General features: G+C 29.0%; 1 protein-coding gene and 1 long non-coding RNA gene across 2 annotated transcripts; both read right to left on the bottom strand.

Annotated features, from left to right (window-relative positions):
* Positions 1-6918: 6918 nt before the first annotated feature.
* On the bottom strand, positions 6919-9129 carry LOC116767774 (uncharacterized). The gene is made up of 3 exons (XM_032658252.2): positions 8988-9129; positions 8347-8458; positions 6919-7298 (listed from the first exon to the last, which is right to left on the bottom strand). The coding sequence occupies exons 2-3, from the start codon at positions 8451-8453 to the stop codon at positions 7091-7093; spliced, it is 315 nt and encodes a 104-aa protein (XP_032514143.2). The 5' UTR covers positions 8454-8458; positions 8988-9129; the 3' UTR covers positions 6919-7090.
* A 2610-nt stretch (positions 9130-11739) lies between these two features.
* Positions 11740-12752, bottom strand: LOC116767563 (uncharacterized). The gene is made up of 2 exons (XR_004353319.2): positions 12470-12752; positions 11740-12093 (listed from the first exon to the last, which is right to left on the bottom strand). It is a non-coding gene; the product is annotated as an uncharacterized LOC116767563 (long non-coding RNA).
* Between the last annotated feature and the right edge of the window lie 4523 nt (positions 12753-17275).

Genomic DNA, 17275 nt, shown 5'->3' with positions numbered 1-17275 from the left:
TTCTCGCTACAACGTTGTTTTTTCAGGTTTTCGTAAAATTAGGTTTCATTCGCAAGGTAAGGTTAAATATTCGTATTACTTATATAGTCTGACTCAAGTGATTTTGGTATAAAACTTATTTATTACTTATTTCCATTTTTGTAATTTCTTTTGTTCTATATCTTATGTCATATTCCATTTTGAGTATTTACATTTGTTTTGTAAATATAAGTGTTCTTTCATAATTTATTACTAGTACTTCGTTAACCAGTACTTAGGTACCTACATAATACTTTAAAGTTAGTTTGACATTTAATAGGTACCGATTAATATATTTTTTCTAATACTGTTGTAGTTTTGTCATTTCTTTAATTAATATATTCAATTATTATATATGTACTTAGTAATTTTATATTGTAGTAAGATTGTTGTAACATTTACGGGGCACCGACTTCAACATTATAAAATAATTATTTAATTTTGTTTTGTATTTAACTAAATGAGAGTTCGTATTACTTTGTACGAAGTAAATTTATTTTTTGCTTTTTAGTTCACTGCTGGAAGTCGGTTTTTTTTTGTTAAAAATTATTTTATTTCACGATTTAAGAGATGGGTAGACCGAGCAATGGTCTCCATCATCAGATATACTGCAGACCTTCATTGTAAGTTGCAAAGTTCTCATCAATATAAACGAATTAAGTCCAAACACAAGGTAACTACTGTAAATCTTTAAGGAGTTCCTTGCACTATAATTCGTGTTCATCATCAAATCGCTAATGACAGTCACCGTCTATCTATCTGTAAAATTCTTATCATTACAAATTACTGAAGCTGAAACACAAAGTATCCCTCGGCCGTCTCTCATTTCCATCCTTAGATCTACCCCAGAATTTATCAAATTGTAGTGCTTTAAAAAACTTAATGAAAAAACGAACAAACGTACTAGTTACCCCTACAATTTTTGAAAGTCCCCCTCGATTTCTTTGGGCTGCCATCATCAGAACCTGGTTTCCTTATCATGGGACCACCTATAAAATATCTACTTTCTAATAAAAAACGGTTTTTAGACGACGAGAAACGTCCTCCTTTTGGAAGTCGGTTGAAAAGAGGCCAGAGTTTGTTTATATATATATAAATATATATATATATATATATATATGTAGCTATAATCAGGTTGGTCTATTAAAATCATAGGTAAAGAAGTTGACCTATACAAATAAATGCATTCATATTAATTGTACTCAAATTAATTGTGCCAACGAAATGGACTTGTTACGTGTTAGCATTAGGGGATGAAGCTAATAATTCCAATTAAGAAATAAAACAATTTTTTTTTTTAATATTTATTTATTGTTGTGAATGTTCATTCAGAGCTGTTCACAATTTAAATAAGTCTTATACCTTCTTTTACCTGAATTATTAAGTGCAGCATATTTGCCCTTTTCAACCCATGGACTCAATTTGATATTGGTATGTTTTATTCCATCAAGGACTGTGTCCAAAGAAACAACGACTAAGATTATACCTACAACTATAATCGTGTAGTTCACAATATAGAAATATTTTTCTACACATGAAACAATAGAGTAAACAGTATTCCATTGCATTTCTTTAAAAATATCTGAAGGTGACTCCAAAACAGCAAAGGGTACAGAAAGGCAAAGCAAAATAGAAAGAAAAGACATTATGATTGAAATAAGCATATTTTTCATTTTGTTTGCCTTTAATTCAGTTTTGTAGATTTTTGGCATATGTGAGTGGCCATGCTTATTCGGTATTTTATCCCATCCAAAATAATGTATGATTCTGTAATGAGAAATCAAAACAATTCACCGTTTAAATAAATCTTTAACTAAAAACAACATAAGTAATCAATAAAAATATGAAAATTTAAACGAAGCTCGTGAGTTTAAGTTGCCACTAACTCTGAGATAAACTTCAAAAATTTGAAAAATCTGGCTCAAGAACTAAAGATTCAAAAATAAATATAAAAATATATACTATAAAGAAAATACCTTTGCACTGCTAATCGATAAAAAATCATCGTTGAAATTTTAGGATACTCAGCACTTTATGTTGACGACGAGATCTGTTTATTAATTCCACTCAAATGTTATTATGTTTCGTTAAATACAGATGACGTTGTTGTATCATTTTGTTAATAGCACATAATTACTAACAACTAATTACAATTTGATGGCATTTATTGCGATTGACTTATATTATCTGACTAACAACATTCTACGATTTAGTAACTTTAAACAAATGTACTAAAGTCTAAACCAATGACACCAATTAAGGGAAGAAAAGAATAAGGTATTAAATTTAAAAATTAAAATACTAGCTTATTTAAAATATATAGTTGATCACACAAGGAGAAAAAGTTAATTGCTTTCTTAGTTTTTAACAACAACGATAGAAGTTTGAAGTTACCAATCCGCTTTGAGCAAACGCGGTGATTAATGTTCTAAACTTCTCCATGTCAGAAGAGGCCTTCGCTCAGCAGTGGGCACCGATAGGCTGATGACGATGACATTGAGTTGCGTATAGCGCAGTTGTGGACATTATTCTCTCGTCATTATTTCTCCAGGTTAGAAACTATTAAGCTTGCATAATAGCTTATGTTGCAATTTTAATGACAAATTAATACCGCTAATGATATTAGTTAACTAAATAGATAGTTAAATAAGTTACTTCCATAAATTCGTTAATAATATAAAGCATTGTAATTTAAATATACGTATCTATGTTTTCTTTTCGAAGTCTATGAACACAAGTTAAAAATTTTCAGGCCAGCTTATGTCAATAATTATTTTTTTTTCATTATTTAACTTGATAAAATAAAAAGAAAGGGCTACTACGAAAATTATTTTCTTTATAACAACATTAAAACTGTAGACTCTTTAACATATTATTTAAACGGTTATTTTACAATTCATATTTACATTTCAAACACTTCACCTTTAAACTATTCAGTTAACAATTTAGCCGAAATAACGATAAGGTAAGAGAAGGTAGTTTGAGACTCAAAATCATTTTAAAAGTTTGTGTCCATAAAACAAATAGTGGCAGAAACTCTTTTTTTTACATTTTTTTTTTTCCATACAGCAAACAATAATACAAGAAAAATCCTATTGCATAAACATCATAACTTCTTAAGGAATAAAACTGAAAAAAAATTCTCAACATAAAAGCTGTTTAGAGCAATCTAAATCTATCCTATAAGAATACTTCTTGACAACTAAATCCATAAACAAAATTTTAGTTTAGAATATAATTTTGATCAATAATCTAAAAATTCGAGATCTCTTTAATAATGTTATAAAGGAACATGAGTATCAGTAAAGGTTATTCTCAAATTTATTTTTAATTATTTTATCAATGTGCTTCATATTGTTCGCTTTTCTTTTTATTTAACAGAAACATTGCATTTTTTTTAAATAACGCCATAGATTGTAGTTCTATAAATAAAAATTTAAAGTAGTATATTTTTTTTTTTTAAATAGTATTCTAACTAAAAATAATCATGACTTATACATAAAGAGAGGAATTTAAGAAGCAAAGAAACGTACAAAGTGAGTAATACAATTTTCATTCTATAGGACACAGCATATTGTATTCCAAGGGGTGGTCTATCTCCCTACCAAAGGTTTCATCTAGCAAAATTTCTGTGAAAAATATTAAGTACACTTTAGATTAACGTATGTTGTATACATTTATTATGTAATGGTTCAAGAGAATTTTTTATCAAAAAAGACGATGTTATACAGAATAACAGAAATAATCAAGACTTAAAAAAGGCATTATATTAATTAAAATGAAAAATAATGTATAAAAAAAAACTAGTATTTTTTTTTCCAGATTCATTTTTATCTTCCGGGGCATCTAATAAATAATCTAACATGTATGTTGTCTATTAATTGCGAAAATATTTTATTTGAGTGTGTCTATTTCAAATGACGTCACCTGAAAAAGGGGGGGCATTGTTAGAAATACAAAGTTATAGGACAGTAGCAATAGTTGTCGAAATGGTTTAAATGTTACCTAAAGCATTCCGTATAAGACACAATAACAGCTGACAGGCTTTAAAACCACACCAAAAAAGAATTACTGTTTTCTGAGTAAATGCACCACAATTTATCTAAGTCCCCTTAGTATAAAAAACAATTACAATGAAATATTTTATTTACATCACATTAAAACGTTTAAAAAATATATATTTAGTAATGATTAAATTTCAAATATTGTTTGATAATATAATTTTTTTTACGATACATGTGCATTATAAAAAAATAATTGTATTAAGTGTTCGTTAATTAATGGGATATTTACTTATTATTTTTACTACCTACCTACTACCTGTTGCGTATATTTTTAAACAATGTAGAAAATAAGGAGCCTTCCACTGCGACGATTTCCTTTTATACAATGTATTTCTTCATTGTGCTGGCAACATATTATGTAATTTTATATGTATTCCAGCTTGTGGAAAGGGAACTGTAAATTAATTCCAATACATATATTGAATATAAAATTAAAGAATACAACAAGTAATTATTACCTTATTGTCATTTCAATTCACATGTCTTATCTTGTTGGCATCTCATCCGAATTTTCAATTTTTTTTTTCTATTTACATTGTCTTTCTGAAACATTTTAAATATGGGATAATTTTTTGATTAACTTCACAGAATGTTAACAAATCTTGCTGTTCGTGTTATCTATTAATGACTCGTATTATTTGACAACTGAACAATTAAAAGATAAGTTTATGATGTTTTGATTTTAGGCGCCAGTTAACTTTTGTCAAAATTCTTTGGCAGTTGTATTAAAAGGTTGGTTTGAGTTGAGACTTTTATTATCAAAACATAAGTATAGTGAAATTAAAAATCGAATAGGTTACAGAAAATATCAACTTAAATATTAAGCTATAAGCTATAGCTTAATTCTAGCTGTTTCGAAACTTATTATTAAATCATATATATCGGCGCTATCAGCTTCAATGACGGATCCAACATGAAAATAACTTAAGGCTGTAATACGACGTCTGGACGCACGACAGCGGACTGCAGAGTTCAGCGAGTGCGGATCATAACGAATGTAATGTAAATAATGAAGAACCTTCGAAAAATACAAGAACATTTAGAAGAATTGAAGTTTCATTTTAAAATATCTGGAACGTACTGAAACAAGTGACATGTGACGTCAGCGAGGCTGGCGTCCTGTCTCTAAAATAATGAATTTGTATTAAATCCGATATATATATTATTTCATTTGTTTAAAAGAATATTACAATATACTTTATAACTGTGTGAGAAAAATTAGGATACGCAAGACTAGATTTAAATTAAAAAAACGTCTTCAGAAGTCTCCGTTGCTAGATTATGAGAATTATTCAAATATGTTGCGCGGTGTTAATTACTACCTATGCGGATTTGTATTTATCAACAAGTAATTTATTTATGATTTAGTTTCGTTTTTTGGAGTCGCATTTGGTTTTTGAATCCCGAAATAAAAAACAAATTTTCTGTACCAAATTAAAAAAGATGTCTTAGACACGCATGTGTTTATATGCAAAATATATATCGATGCTAATTATATAGGAACTAACTTGCTTGCTTCTACAGACTTTTATAATGAGTGTTATAATCAGGAAACAGATTTTAATAAACATTTCCTGCAATTTCGTGTTTTTAAAGTGTTTCTTTGTATCAATTCAATATTTTCCTCCACGTATCACATTTCGTCCGATGTGTGAGGGAGCCGGTTGCCCTTTTCCTTTTCGCATCCTTTCTTGCCTTTCCCTTTTTTCACACTATTTCCTCCCCCTCTTCCAAAATTAAGGTCGGCAAAGCATCCGCATCATTCCTCATCTTGTAGACATTCATGGGCGAAGGTGACTACTTCCCATCAAGTAGACCGTCTGCTCGTTTGCCACCTTTGATATAAAAAAACGACAATCCATAAGTTAATAATCTTTAAAAAACCATACGAATTTCCAATTGGTCACTCATTATATCCGACTGGTGTTATCAACACTAGTTGCTGCACTTGGTTTTGAGTTCAATCCCTCAATGGGTAAATATGTATTCGATAATTATCGAAATATTTTATCTAAATGTAGCCAAACTGAAAGGTAATAATACATAACTGAAGAGACTTGATTATATAGTTTGCCAATAATCTTAGAAATACATGAAGTCAAATTAAAGCGTTACAACAGAGACCGTGTTTTATGTGCTTACGAACAACAGAACGCAAGAGAATCCTTCTCAGGAGTGTAATGATATAAACTAAATAATAATCAAACGATGTTCATATTTTTTACTATAATCAATAGCGTCGCATTAATGCGAATAAAGAAATAATCAGTACATCCTGCCACTTCATGTTCTTCTAATGAAATAGTTCATTGCCATGTGATATATACCTACGTAAATGTAATTAATATTAAAATATTTAAAAACAAAACATCGTTATTTTTAGATTCATGTTGTAAATTAAAACTTTCCAATAAATACAGAATCCATATTAAATCTTGGAAACTGTCGATATAAAGAGCGTTATGTATTAAAAAAGAAAAAAAATTGTTATTTTCCAATTACGAAACTTTTCTAATCATTCAAAGAGAAAATATTTATCCAAGCAAAAATAGACGTCCAAAATAAAATAAAAAATTGCTAAATATGTTAGTTAAATAAAAAAAATATATTATAATTTGCAAATTCAATTTACGCGCAAAGACCAAAAACTGGTTTAACCTGTTAGAAGTTAATAAAATTTATCTGCATATAAAATATTTGTGTCTTTACAGATGTATTCACATTTATTCATATTTATCACATATTAAGTTATTTTTATGTTTTTAAAAGTTCCCAGTGCTGACAGTGTAAAGTTTTATGAAAATCTTCATCAATGGAATTTCAAAATAAATGACAATTATAATGAATAATATTTATTTCACATAAAGTCTAAGAATTACATTATACCGTCCCCAACCATTAATATTATTTAAAATACATGATCCGTTATTGGATGTTAGTTATTTTTCATAAATACGGCCATTTTGGTACATTTAGTACAGATTAAGTTAGTGTCATTAAAATATTGTTTAAAACACATCGCGACAAACACCATCTGCCCCTCGAGACTGTCCCTTGGGACAATTAGGTGGCACTTGGATCATATTCTTTAATTGTACATCTGATTCTAAAGCTCGTCCTTCTAAGGAGTTTGATTTATCAGCTTGTTTTTCTTCATCGGCTCTTATTTTTTCAAGTTCATCAGGGAAAACAATTCGAGTCTCGTCAGCCATTTGTCTATAACATAGAAAAACTTTAATTTTGGCTACCTCCTGTTTGACTGTGTTACTATATTGTAAATTAATTATTAATGACGAACAGCAAGCAATTCAAATATTTTATCGACACAGAATATATAATTTATAATTTAATAACGTTAAAAAAGATCTTATATCGATTTAAACATTTAAACTTTGAAAACTAACATGAAAAACTATGGAAAGACTATCTCGACGATCACGAGCTATATTAATAGAACTGACTTTATTTAAACAAAAAAATAATTGCAGTCACGACTCCAACGTTCTTTCTATAATTTGCTTAGACATATAAATTTGAAATATCAGACAGTTGCTTAAAACATCTGCATTCAGAAAAAAATATCGCAAAATGTGGTTTAACCTGTTACACGTTAGCAAGAATCGATGTACACAGTTTAGGTATTTGTATGTATAAGTTTTTCCTTGTTGTATTTTTTACTTTATAGAATTCCAAGCGTTGACATTAGAAAAATGTACAGGAATTTATGTTACGAGAATGAAATTACTCTTAATGTTCTTGATAATATGGATTCCATAAATTAAATTAAAACATTTTATTTGCTTTTCAACATATATTCGACAGTATATAGGAAAAAATATAGTTTTTCTTCCTTTATTCTTTACCTCTCATTTTTAGATAATGTTGACTTTTACACAATTTTATTATAAGGACTTAAAATCGTTTTTAAATAATTATTAGTCATCAAATAATTTTATTATCTTTGGCGTTACAAATAAATAGGAACAAAATAATAGGTGAGGTATAGCAATATTCATTGTAAATAAATAAAATATTTAAATTATAAAAGTAATTCCTATCTATTACTATTTCTCAAAAGAAATCACCTATATATTATTGAATACTGACATTTTTTTTTCTTAAATTTGATTGAAACTATTATATATTATGTGTCAATATTATTTAAAAAACATCACGACAAACGCCATCCGCGCCTCGAGACTGTCCCGGGGGACAATTCGGTGGCACTTGGATCATATTTTTTAATTGTACGTTTGATTCTAACGGTGGGTCTTCTATGGAGTTTGATTCCACTGCCTGTGCTTCTTCAGCTTCCTTGGATTTGATATCAGCAACTTCGTCGGGGTAAACAATGCGATTCTCGTCGGCCATTTTTTCTGTAACGTAAATAAATTGCTCGTAAATCCGTTTGACAGCGTGTTGTTATAGTGTAAGGTCACTGGCCAATTATCGTAATTATAATTTATTTATACAAGACCCAAGCAACACAAATGTCCAATCATCACGGAATGTTATTAATTTGTTAAAATTGAATAATGCAATAAAATGATCTTATTTAGAATTTAAAGATTGATAAGAATAAGCGTTGAAAAAATTAAAAAAAACTTGGAATTTAAAGCAATGTTATAAAGCAAAAAAATAATGGAAGTCATGACTCCACTTTTTGTTAGATTTTTGAAAAATATTTTTTCGTACGATAAGTCTCTGGCTGTTAGCATTAAATAGTTTTTAATTCTAATGTTCCAATAGATATGTATTTTAACGTCTCTGATTTTCGACGTTCTATATTCAAAATATCAACTAAAGACTGTTAAAAAATGTATTTCTGGAAAAAATATTCTTTAATAATTAAACACCGATAAAGTTACAGAGATAATTAACTTAATCAACAAAAATAATCCATACCTTAACACAATAAACGTGCCTAATAACAAATCTTCAAATAACACTCAGAAATTTTTTTTCCTATCTCAAAACACAGCGTTACAAGCGGCTATTTATCTATTACTGAATATTTACTTTAGTCCGTCCTGCATATATACAGATCGAAGTGGCTAACTTCACACCTTATTAGTCACTGGCGCTCCCCTAAAAATACGAATTACATGGAATTTAATATTGATTATAAATATTTCTAGTTATACCATCATATATTTATCAAACTGTAAGCGAGACTTACTAAAAACTGTTTTTCCTTCCGTTTAAAATATTTTCGTGAATGTTTAGTTTAATATCTGTCATCAATAATTTCGTCGTGTTTAATAAGTTGTAACATTGCTTATTTCTTTAGAATTTTATACATATAAGCAACGTTAAACCGTTTTCGTTACAGCATCATTTGAATAAACAACCACGGAACTGTCAAGTTAAAAGAAAACCATAATATACATATATCGCACTCGTTTGACAAATAAATGAATATAAAAAGTGTAGTTGATAATTATTTTAGTACAATAAGGAAAATGAAACTTTAAATTTGAATCATTTTATGTGCATTTCAATATGTCACAACCATTTATTTCCGAAACTGTTGAGCCTACATAGTTGAAACTTTGTAGGTTAATGTCTTTGGTATCCGCTATTTGAATTTTGAATAAAAATTAAAAAATTAAAAAATTAAAGGGGTGCCCCCCCCCCCAGTTTTCATACATGTAACTAATTCAAATATTTTTTTTCCGCTAACCTATACGTGATGGGTGTCTATGGATAAGGCTTTAAAAAAGACATTAAGGTTCCTCAAACCATTTTTCGTCAAAAGAATTGTTTGAAAGATAGACGCTTCAAAAGTGGAAAAATGAGTTTCCCCCCCTATAACTTTTAAAATAAGAGAGTGAGAAATCTAAAAAAATATATGCTGTAGATTTTAATGGAAGCTTTCAACGATAATTGGTTTTAACGAGATATCATGATTAGTTTTTAAGAAATAATACATTTTCAAAAAACGCATATACAACTTTGTCGTTCATACAAACACTATGTAAAACCAAGCTATTTTTTTTTATAAAACGTCGATCTCAGTTACAATGCACAACATTAACTTTTAAATTATGTCATCTACTTGCTGCTACGGAACCCTTCATGTGCGAGACCGACTCGCACTTGTTTGAATTTTATTGTAGCCTTACAAGTATCTTTTTGGCTAGTAGTTTGTTATTTTTTTGCCTTATTATACGAACCTTATTGCTTCCCATCAGATAATTTATTTTATTATACGTACAATGGCAGTTATCAAGGAATAGGTATATAATATACAGTATTAAATATGTATATTTATGTTCGACAAAATATGAAAGACTACTATTTGAATATTAGTAGAATAAAAGTTCTAAAATAAGCATCTCTTTATTTATTAAACAACCATGTCTCACTAACATACATGAAAACAATTTCGTCATTATACATTGTTTTATATTTTAAATAAATTCTGAGACTAAACAAAAATTTCGTGGCATCAATTTATAATTTCCAACATCTGCTATCTGTTTCAGTTTCCTTGTGTTCTTCAGCCAACTGATGTTATTTTATGAATTCGAGAGTGGGATAATGTAAGCAGTTTATAATACCAGCATAAAAAAGATATTTTGGATTCGTTTATCTAACTATACTTTTAGTGAATGAAACCGATTTAGAGTTTTAAATTAATTTTCTTAAACGTTGAATATCGATTCTTGTGTATCCATTTGCTTTGGAGCGTGTTTAATTTTGATACCAACCAATATTTACGAACAAATAGACTGATAACGAAATCTTCATCGCAATTCATACACCGTTATTATGATTCACTTAGCAGACGATGTTTGACAGTGATCGGGACGAAAATAAAAAATTAAATCACACCATTAATTTAATAACAGAAATTTAAACCAAAACAAGCTTACCTACGTTACTGTTTAGATATGATAACAACTTTTTACAAGCAATTACTACTTAAAACATAGTATCTACGAAAATAGACAGGTGTTTGTGTTATCACAGAGTACCAAGAAGTCGAAGAAATAATTTTATTGTCTTATATCATTTTGTTCGCCTATCTTAAGTGAAACGATCACTTATAAAAAACGGCTCTTAAAAGAAAGAGATCTAATTTTATTCAACTTAGTACAAAATTCATAATGTTATTCCATATTACCAATCATTTATTAAGAACAAACCTTTTTATATATACTATTAGCTAAAAGGTTTAATTCAATAAGACTTTTGAAATATGGACACAATCATTAGTTTTTCATGTTTAGAAGTGTGAAAAAAAATCATTACTTTTTTACTAGTTCTAACAATGCAAAAATATTGATATTGCCAATGACGTAGCTCAAAGGATATATTGAAACAAAGGAATATTCTTCTGTCTGTATTACGCTACTGTAATTCTTTCGAATCTTAAAATCTTTAGACCCAAGAATCTTAAAATTTTTAGACCCAAGAAAGAAATCAGACCCTTAGAATAATTAATTTATTTAGTACAAGTTTTAATTAATTGTAAAATTTAAACGGGCGATAATCTGGGTATGATGTAGGTATGCATGTTGATAATAGATACTACGAGTACGTAAAAGTTACGGTTTATCACTATTAGTCGATATAACGGGAAACTACCGCAACTGAAAAAATATTTTTTATCTTTAAAATGCATATGACATCATACAATAAAATATATATATTATTCGAAAATATTTTTATTATCAGAACGAAAAATATACTTAATCGAAATTTTTTTATCCAGATCCTTAATTTTATTTATCAATAATAATACTTTTATGTAAATTTTTTAACAGTTAATATAATTTTAATTAAAACGGATCTCGGCACACTCCGTCTGAACCCAGTGTCATGCCAGCTGGGCAGACTGGCGCGTTTGGCGGCGCAATGATAGCATTCCTCATTATTGGCAAACTTGTGACATTTTCAGTATTCGCATCTTCGTTCACATTGGACGTGGTTTCTTGGGTTTCACTCGTTTTCACCTGGACATCTTCCTTGTCAGGGATGACTTCTTGGTTTGTGACGCTCATTTCTATGAAGATTAAAGAGTAAATTCACAATAAATGCTTATTGAATTACCATATGATATAGTATTTGCTTTCATAATTTTTTATTTTAATGTAACTATGACCATAATTTTATTACATCCTATTTATGTGAAGACGTTACAAATTTAATTATAAAACAGTTTATATTTTCAATTAACACTACAATAGACAGTTGACACAATAAATGAAAAAAAAAAACATATTTAATTATACATTTTCTTAATTTAAAAAAAATATAAAAGAAAAGAAATTACTGGCCACATTGATACTAAAAAAAAAAATTACTTCAAACTACAATGTAATAGTCAAATTCAAATTCCTAACCTAGAAGACTTTTTAAAGTAGTCATGAGTAACTTACCGTAGTGCAGTTTTCTTTTCACCTTAAAATAGCGTTAGAACCTCTCGATTGATCTGGCACTTGTGTACCTAGTGCCTGTTAATATAGAAAGCTTTTATCTTCTAGTGCCAACATGACTGCGTCATATATAATCTTATCCCCTCCTACTTTTCGATTAACAATGATTCCCAGATTAAAATCCGCGGAATCCTGATGACTCACATTGATGTTATAAAATTATGTCACAGTTATTACGCTGACCATATCCATATATGATTAAGATTATGTGAGTAGATTTTTTTTATGAATTATGAAAAAAAAGTCACAATAAACCAACATAACCATTTCGCTTATCTGTTTATAAAATCCTGTTCTATACAAAGAAAAATTGGATTTTTTAAATTTAGAATCCATATTCAGTTGTTCAGTATTCATGTCAGTTTCGTAATCATAAGTAAATTTCAACCTAGATATTTTTTTACAATAGTTATAATGAAGATAATGATTTACGCAAACCTATCAAGCGGGAGAAGTCTAATTAATAAATTTAACAACCATTAAAACACTTTTAAAATTATCAATGAATACTATACTAATACTTATTTAATTTGTGTACAGTGTCAATAAAACAAAAATATTCTCTTTTAATGTCTGAAATGAGAAAACAGATTGTTAAAATAGGACCGTAGGAGGAAATCAATTATTTATTTTATCCATATTTGTAATATATATGTTGGATTATAAAGTTTTTAATACTAATCAATAGAATAATCATATGATTAAAAAATAAATAGACAACGTTATTGCTTCGAGATCGCTTTCAAGGACACCGGAACTTTAATTCCTTTTATCTTGTGTAAGAACGCTACAAACATTGACCATAAGTAATACTGAGTTGTCGTTTTCCTCCTTCCGATTTAAAAAAAGTCATTGCTTCATTAACTTCAATAATTTTCAAACACAACTGTTTGTACTGCATCCACTATTTAGTCCGGTCAATTTAGACCAAAAAATGAGGGTGAAGTTACATAAAGTCCCAACAAGCTGAATTTCTGTGAAGTTGTTCAAAACATAATTATAAACAATGTCTCCAAGTTCCCCATCATTCCCGTTTAAGGAAAAAATTTTATTCAAGGTCAAACGTCAAAAAAATGAGTTTTTCGCGATTTTCAGCAAAACGGTAAGTTTTATCATAAAAGTACATCAGACAAAAATTGTAGATCATAAAATTATCTATAAAAAATGTATCAATACTTTTTTTCTTACGAGCCACCGTTTCTGAGATATAACGATTCAAAAAGTTATAAAAGTTGTTATCGTCATAATATGCATGAGTACGCCACGTATATATGTACATCTAGAGTTGTTATATTTTATATATATATATATATATATATTATATATTAAATGTTTAAATATTTTTCTATCGGTCATTGTAACTTATACTTACATCGATATGCATGTTTTGTTAAAAATACTAAAAATAAAAAACAAGTTCAATTAGCTTGTCTTCCTCCAACCTCAGTTGCTGCTCACCAACATCTTTTTCGAGTATATTACCAAGTTCAAGTGTGGCTTGGTAATCAGCTAGACCCTACAGACTGGGGTTGGAAGTTGGTCAACAATATATTAGAGCCAGTTCAAACTTTACTTCCACCTGCGCCGGAAAAACTGCTGAACACTATTTTTTGCAACTGCAAAAAGGGATGCAGTGCTAAATGTGGTTGCAAAAAAGTCGGACTGTTTTGTTCTTTGGCATGCACAAATTGTCAAGGCCGGTCGTGCTCTAATATTGGAACACAAACAATGGAGGATTCGTTTGACTCCGACGAAGTATCATGCGATACATCGCTATTGGCGCAATTTACTTGCATCCAAAATGAAGATGAAGAAGAAGCAGGAGGAAAAGAACAAGAAGAAGATCAAGAAGAAGAACAAGAATTTGAAACTTACGAATAAGACAAATAAACTTCAACACTTTTATTTAATTTACATCGCTTTTATCTTTAACAAACTTTGAAAATTTCCGTTATTTTGCAATAGTTTTACATTAAACAAGATCACAACTGATCCGTGGAGTAGGCGAACTGGGGAAACCACGTTAAAAAAAACGCGCTAAGTACACTACCTCATAGGTGGCGTGGAATCGTGTGCATATTATGACTATAACAACTTTTATAACTTTTTGAATCGTTATAGCTCAGAAACGGTGGCTCGTAAGAAAAAAAGTATTGATACATTTTTTATAGATAATTTTATGATCTACATTTTTTGTCTGATGTACTTTTATGATAAAACTTACCGTTTTGCTGAAAATCGCGAAAAACTTATTTTTTTGACTTTTGACCTTGAATAAAATTTTTTCCTTAAACGGAAATGATGGGGAACTTGGAGATATTGTTTATAATTATGTTTTAAACAACTTCACAGAAAATCAGCTTGTTGGGACTTTATGTAACTTCGAATGTCTAAATTGACCGGACTAATTACCGATATCTAAGATTTTAGGGTGTCAATATCATCTCGTCTGCTCGTGATCACGGTTGCTCTAAACTCTAAAGGAACCGAAACATCGGGATTATGTAGTAAATAAATGATAAAAAAACGCGTAGCATCCGAAAACCTCAGTTTCATTTAAATGTATTATTGTTTTGTTTTTAAGAGTAAAGTAAGCTTAAAAAAGGTCTTCAGTTTTACTTTATTTTCTAATAGATTACGTGTTAACTAACTCTTCGTTGTTTTGTGACTTTTTTTATAAAAAAGGAATTTTATTTTCTATTAGATTCCAGATTTTGCTTTTATCGGATCAAAGAGTTTCGTCATAAGGAAATTAAATCTCTAGCTGCAAGTAATTGTATGTAATGAATAATATGTTTTTATTTTTGATTTTTAACAGATATTCTATAAGTTTGTCATATATAGACCAGACCGTTGGCATCTAAAAAATGGGAAGTACTATTCTTACTTTGCAGTAGCAAAAAGAGCCATTATAAACTTTTTTATACTATAACCTTTTTATAACACTTTGAATGCTTCCTTATTTGTTGGATGATTTGCTACACTCAACAGCTCCATTTTTAAAAATTTGTAGGTATTTATAATATTTTATTTCAGAGTAGTATCAATATACATATAATAAGACAGTAAAAATAGAATGTCTGTACATTAAATATTTTTCCGAAAAACTGATAGGAGGCAATTAAAGAAGAGTCATAGAAACCAAAAAAAAAAAACAATTTTTGGAATTTTTGTCTGTCTGTCTGGTAAGTTATAACTTTAAAACTACTCAACGGATTTGAATGCGGTTTTCACAGTTGGATAACATATAATTAGGAGCATTGTCAAAACTGTGTTTCGTCAAAATCGGTTAAGGGAAAAAGAAGGTATGGTCAATTGAAAATTTACTTCAAGCACTGCTTCAAAACTTTTAAACACTATAACTTAATATTGATTACTTATATATTAGTTTATAGTTAATTAGTTATATTAGTTACTAAAAAAATATGTTCTAATATATGTTAATCTTAATATTAAAACTTATGAGAGGTAACAAAAATAAAAAATAACGAAGTGCGCGCGGGCGCGCTTGAAGTCTTGAACACTGTGCTCGATAGATGGCGTTGATAAAATACGTCATCAACCTAGATCGCGGTGTTAAGATTCTCCGTCGTGTAATGACTAGCATGCGGTCCGAATGTTCAGTACCGATTGATGATTGTGGTTGTTTATCAGTCGTTATCATCTCTTTTCTGTATGTTATGCGAAAAGCGACCAACACGCGGGCGGAGCCACGGGCAACAGCTAGTTAAACAATAATTGTGTGGTTTATTACATGATACGATTAAAAATGTATGTAAATGTTTAATAATTCCATGTATATATTTTCATAAAACATTAAGCAGTTATTTTATAAATAAAATGTCTTTCTTAAATGTGTATAAAATCATTACTATCTAAATTAAAGTTGTTTGGAATGGATTGCATTTGTTCGATAAAGCTCTTTATATACTCAAATCTCAGTGTTTGTTAGAACTTTTTAATTACTTCTATCACGGCACACGGTATTTAATAAAATTATGAAATAAAAATGACTCGCAATAATTGCTAGTTAATCTTTCATTACCTGACATGAAACAGCCATACAAATATATGAAGTTTATTTTACTTTTTGTTGGTACACATTCTCGTTTCGATAACCCTAAATACTATATAACATTGTTTTATGGTTTGTTACAAACTACACAACAGTAATATTAACTAAAATCGGTTTAGGAGGTTCAAGTTATAGTAAAATTCATATTTTTTTATAACATTATCATCGTTAATTAGATTATTTAAGTGTATTCATTATATGATCTCATACCGGAACAGTAAAACACACATTCAAATGAATTTTATTTAAGATAAACAACATTTATTTCATTTTTCTTAGAAATAATTTAGGTTATTTTATTAAAACACATCCCGGCAAACACCATCCTTGTCAGGTTGTTGTCCAGGGGGACAATTCGGAGGCGTCTGAATGAAATTTCTGTTGGTTAACACTATTTTATCAGTTGAGGCTTTGTTCTCTTCAATGGAATTAGACTTTATCTCCTCTGCTGCCTCAGCCAATTTAGCTTTTTCATCTCTTTCACCAGGAAAAACGATACGACCATCAGGCACTTGTTTTTCTAAAACAAATAATGTCTTTCCATCATCTTATCTCATAGACAACTCAGCGACTTCAGTTTTTTATAGATTTGTGACACTTACAAAAATTAAATAATACACTTTTCAGATTCTATATAAATATTGAACCAATAAAATAACTTTATTACTTACTAT

Source organism: Danaus plexippus, assembly GCF_018135715.1.
Source record: "Danaus plexippus chromosome 9 unlocalized genomic scaffold, MEX_DaPlex mxdp_24, whole genome shotgun sequence".
In the NCBI taxonomy this organism is placed as follows: Eukaryota; Metazoa; Arthropoda; class Insecta; order Lepidoptera; family Nymphalidae; genus Danaus; species Danaus plexippus.
Note: the sequence above shows the minus strand (reverse complement) of the source record. Positions and strands in the feature narration are given on the sequence as shown.

What these genes read in the sequence shown, in the direction of transcription:
- LOC116767774 (XM_032658252.2), bottom strand. Translation starts at nt 8,453, where the DNA reads ATGGCCGACGAGAATCGCATTGTTTACCCCGACGAAGTTGCTGATATC. An exon ending in AACTCCATAGAAGACCCACC is followed by an intron (nt 7,299 to 8,346) that starts GTTAGAATCAAA and finishes TCTATGTTATAG; the next exon opens with ACAAATGGCTGACGAGACTC.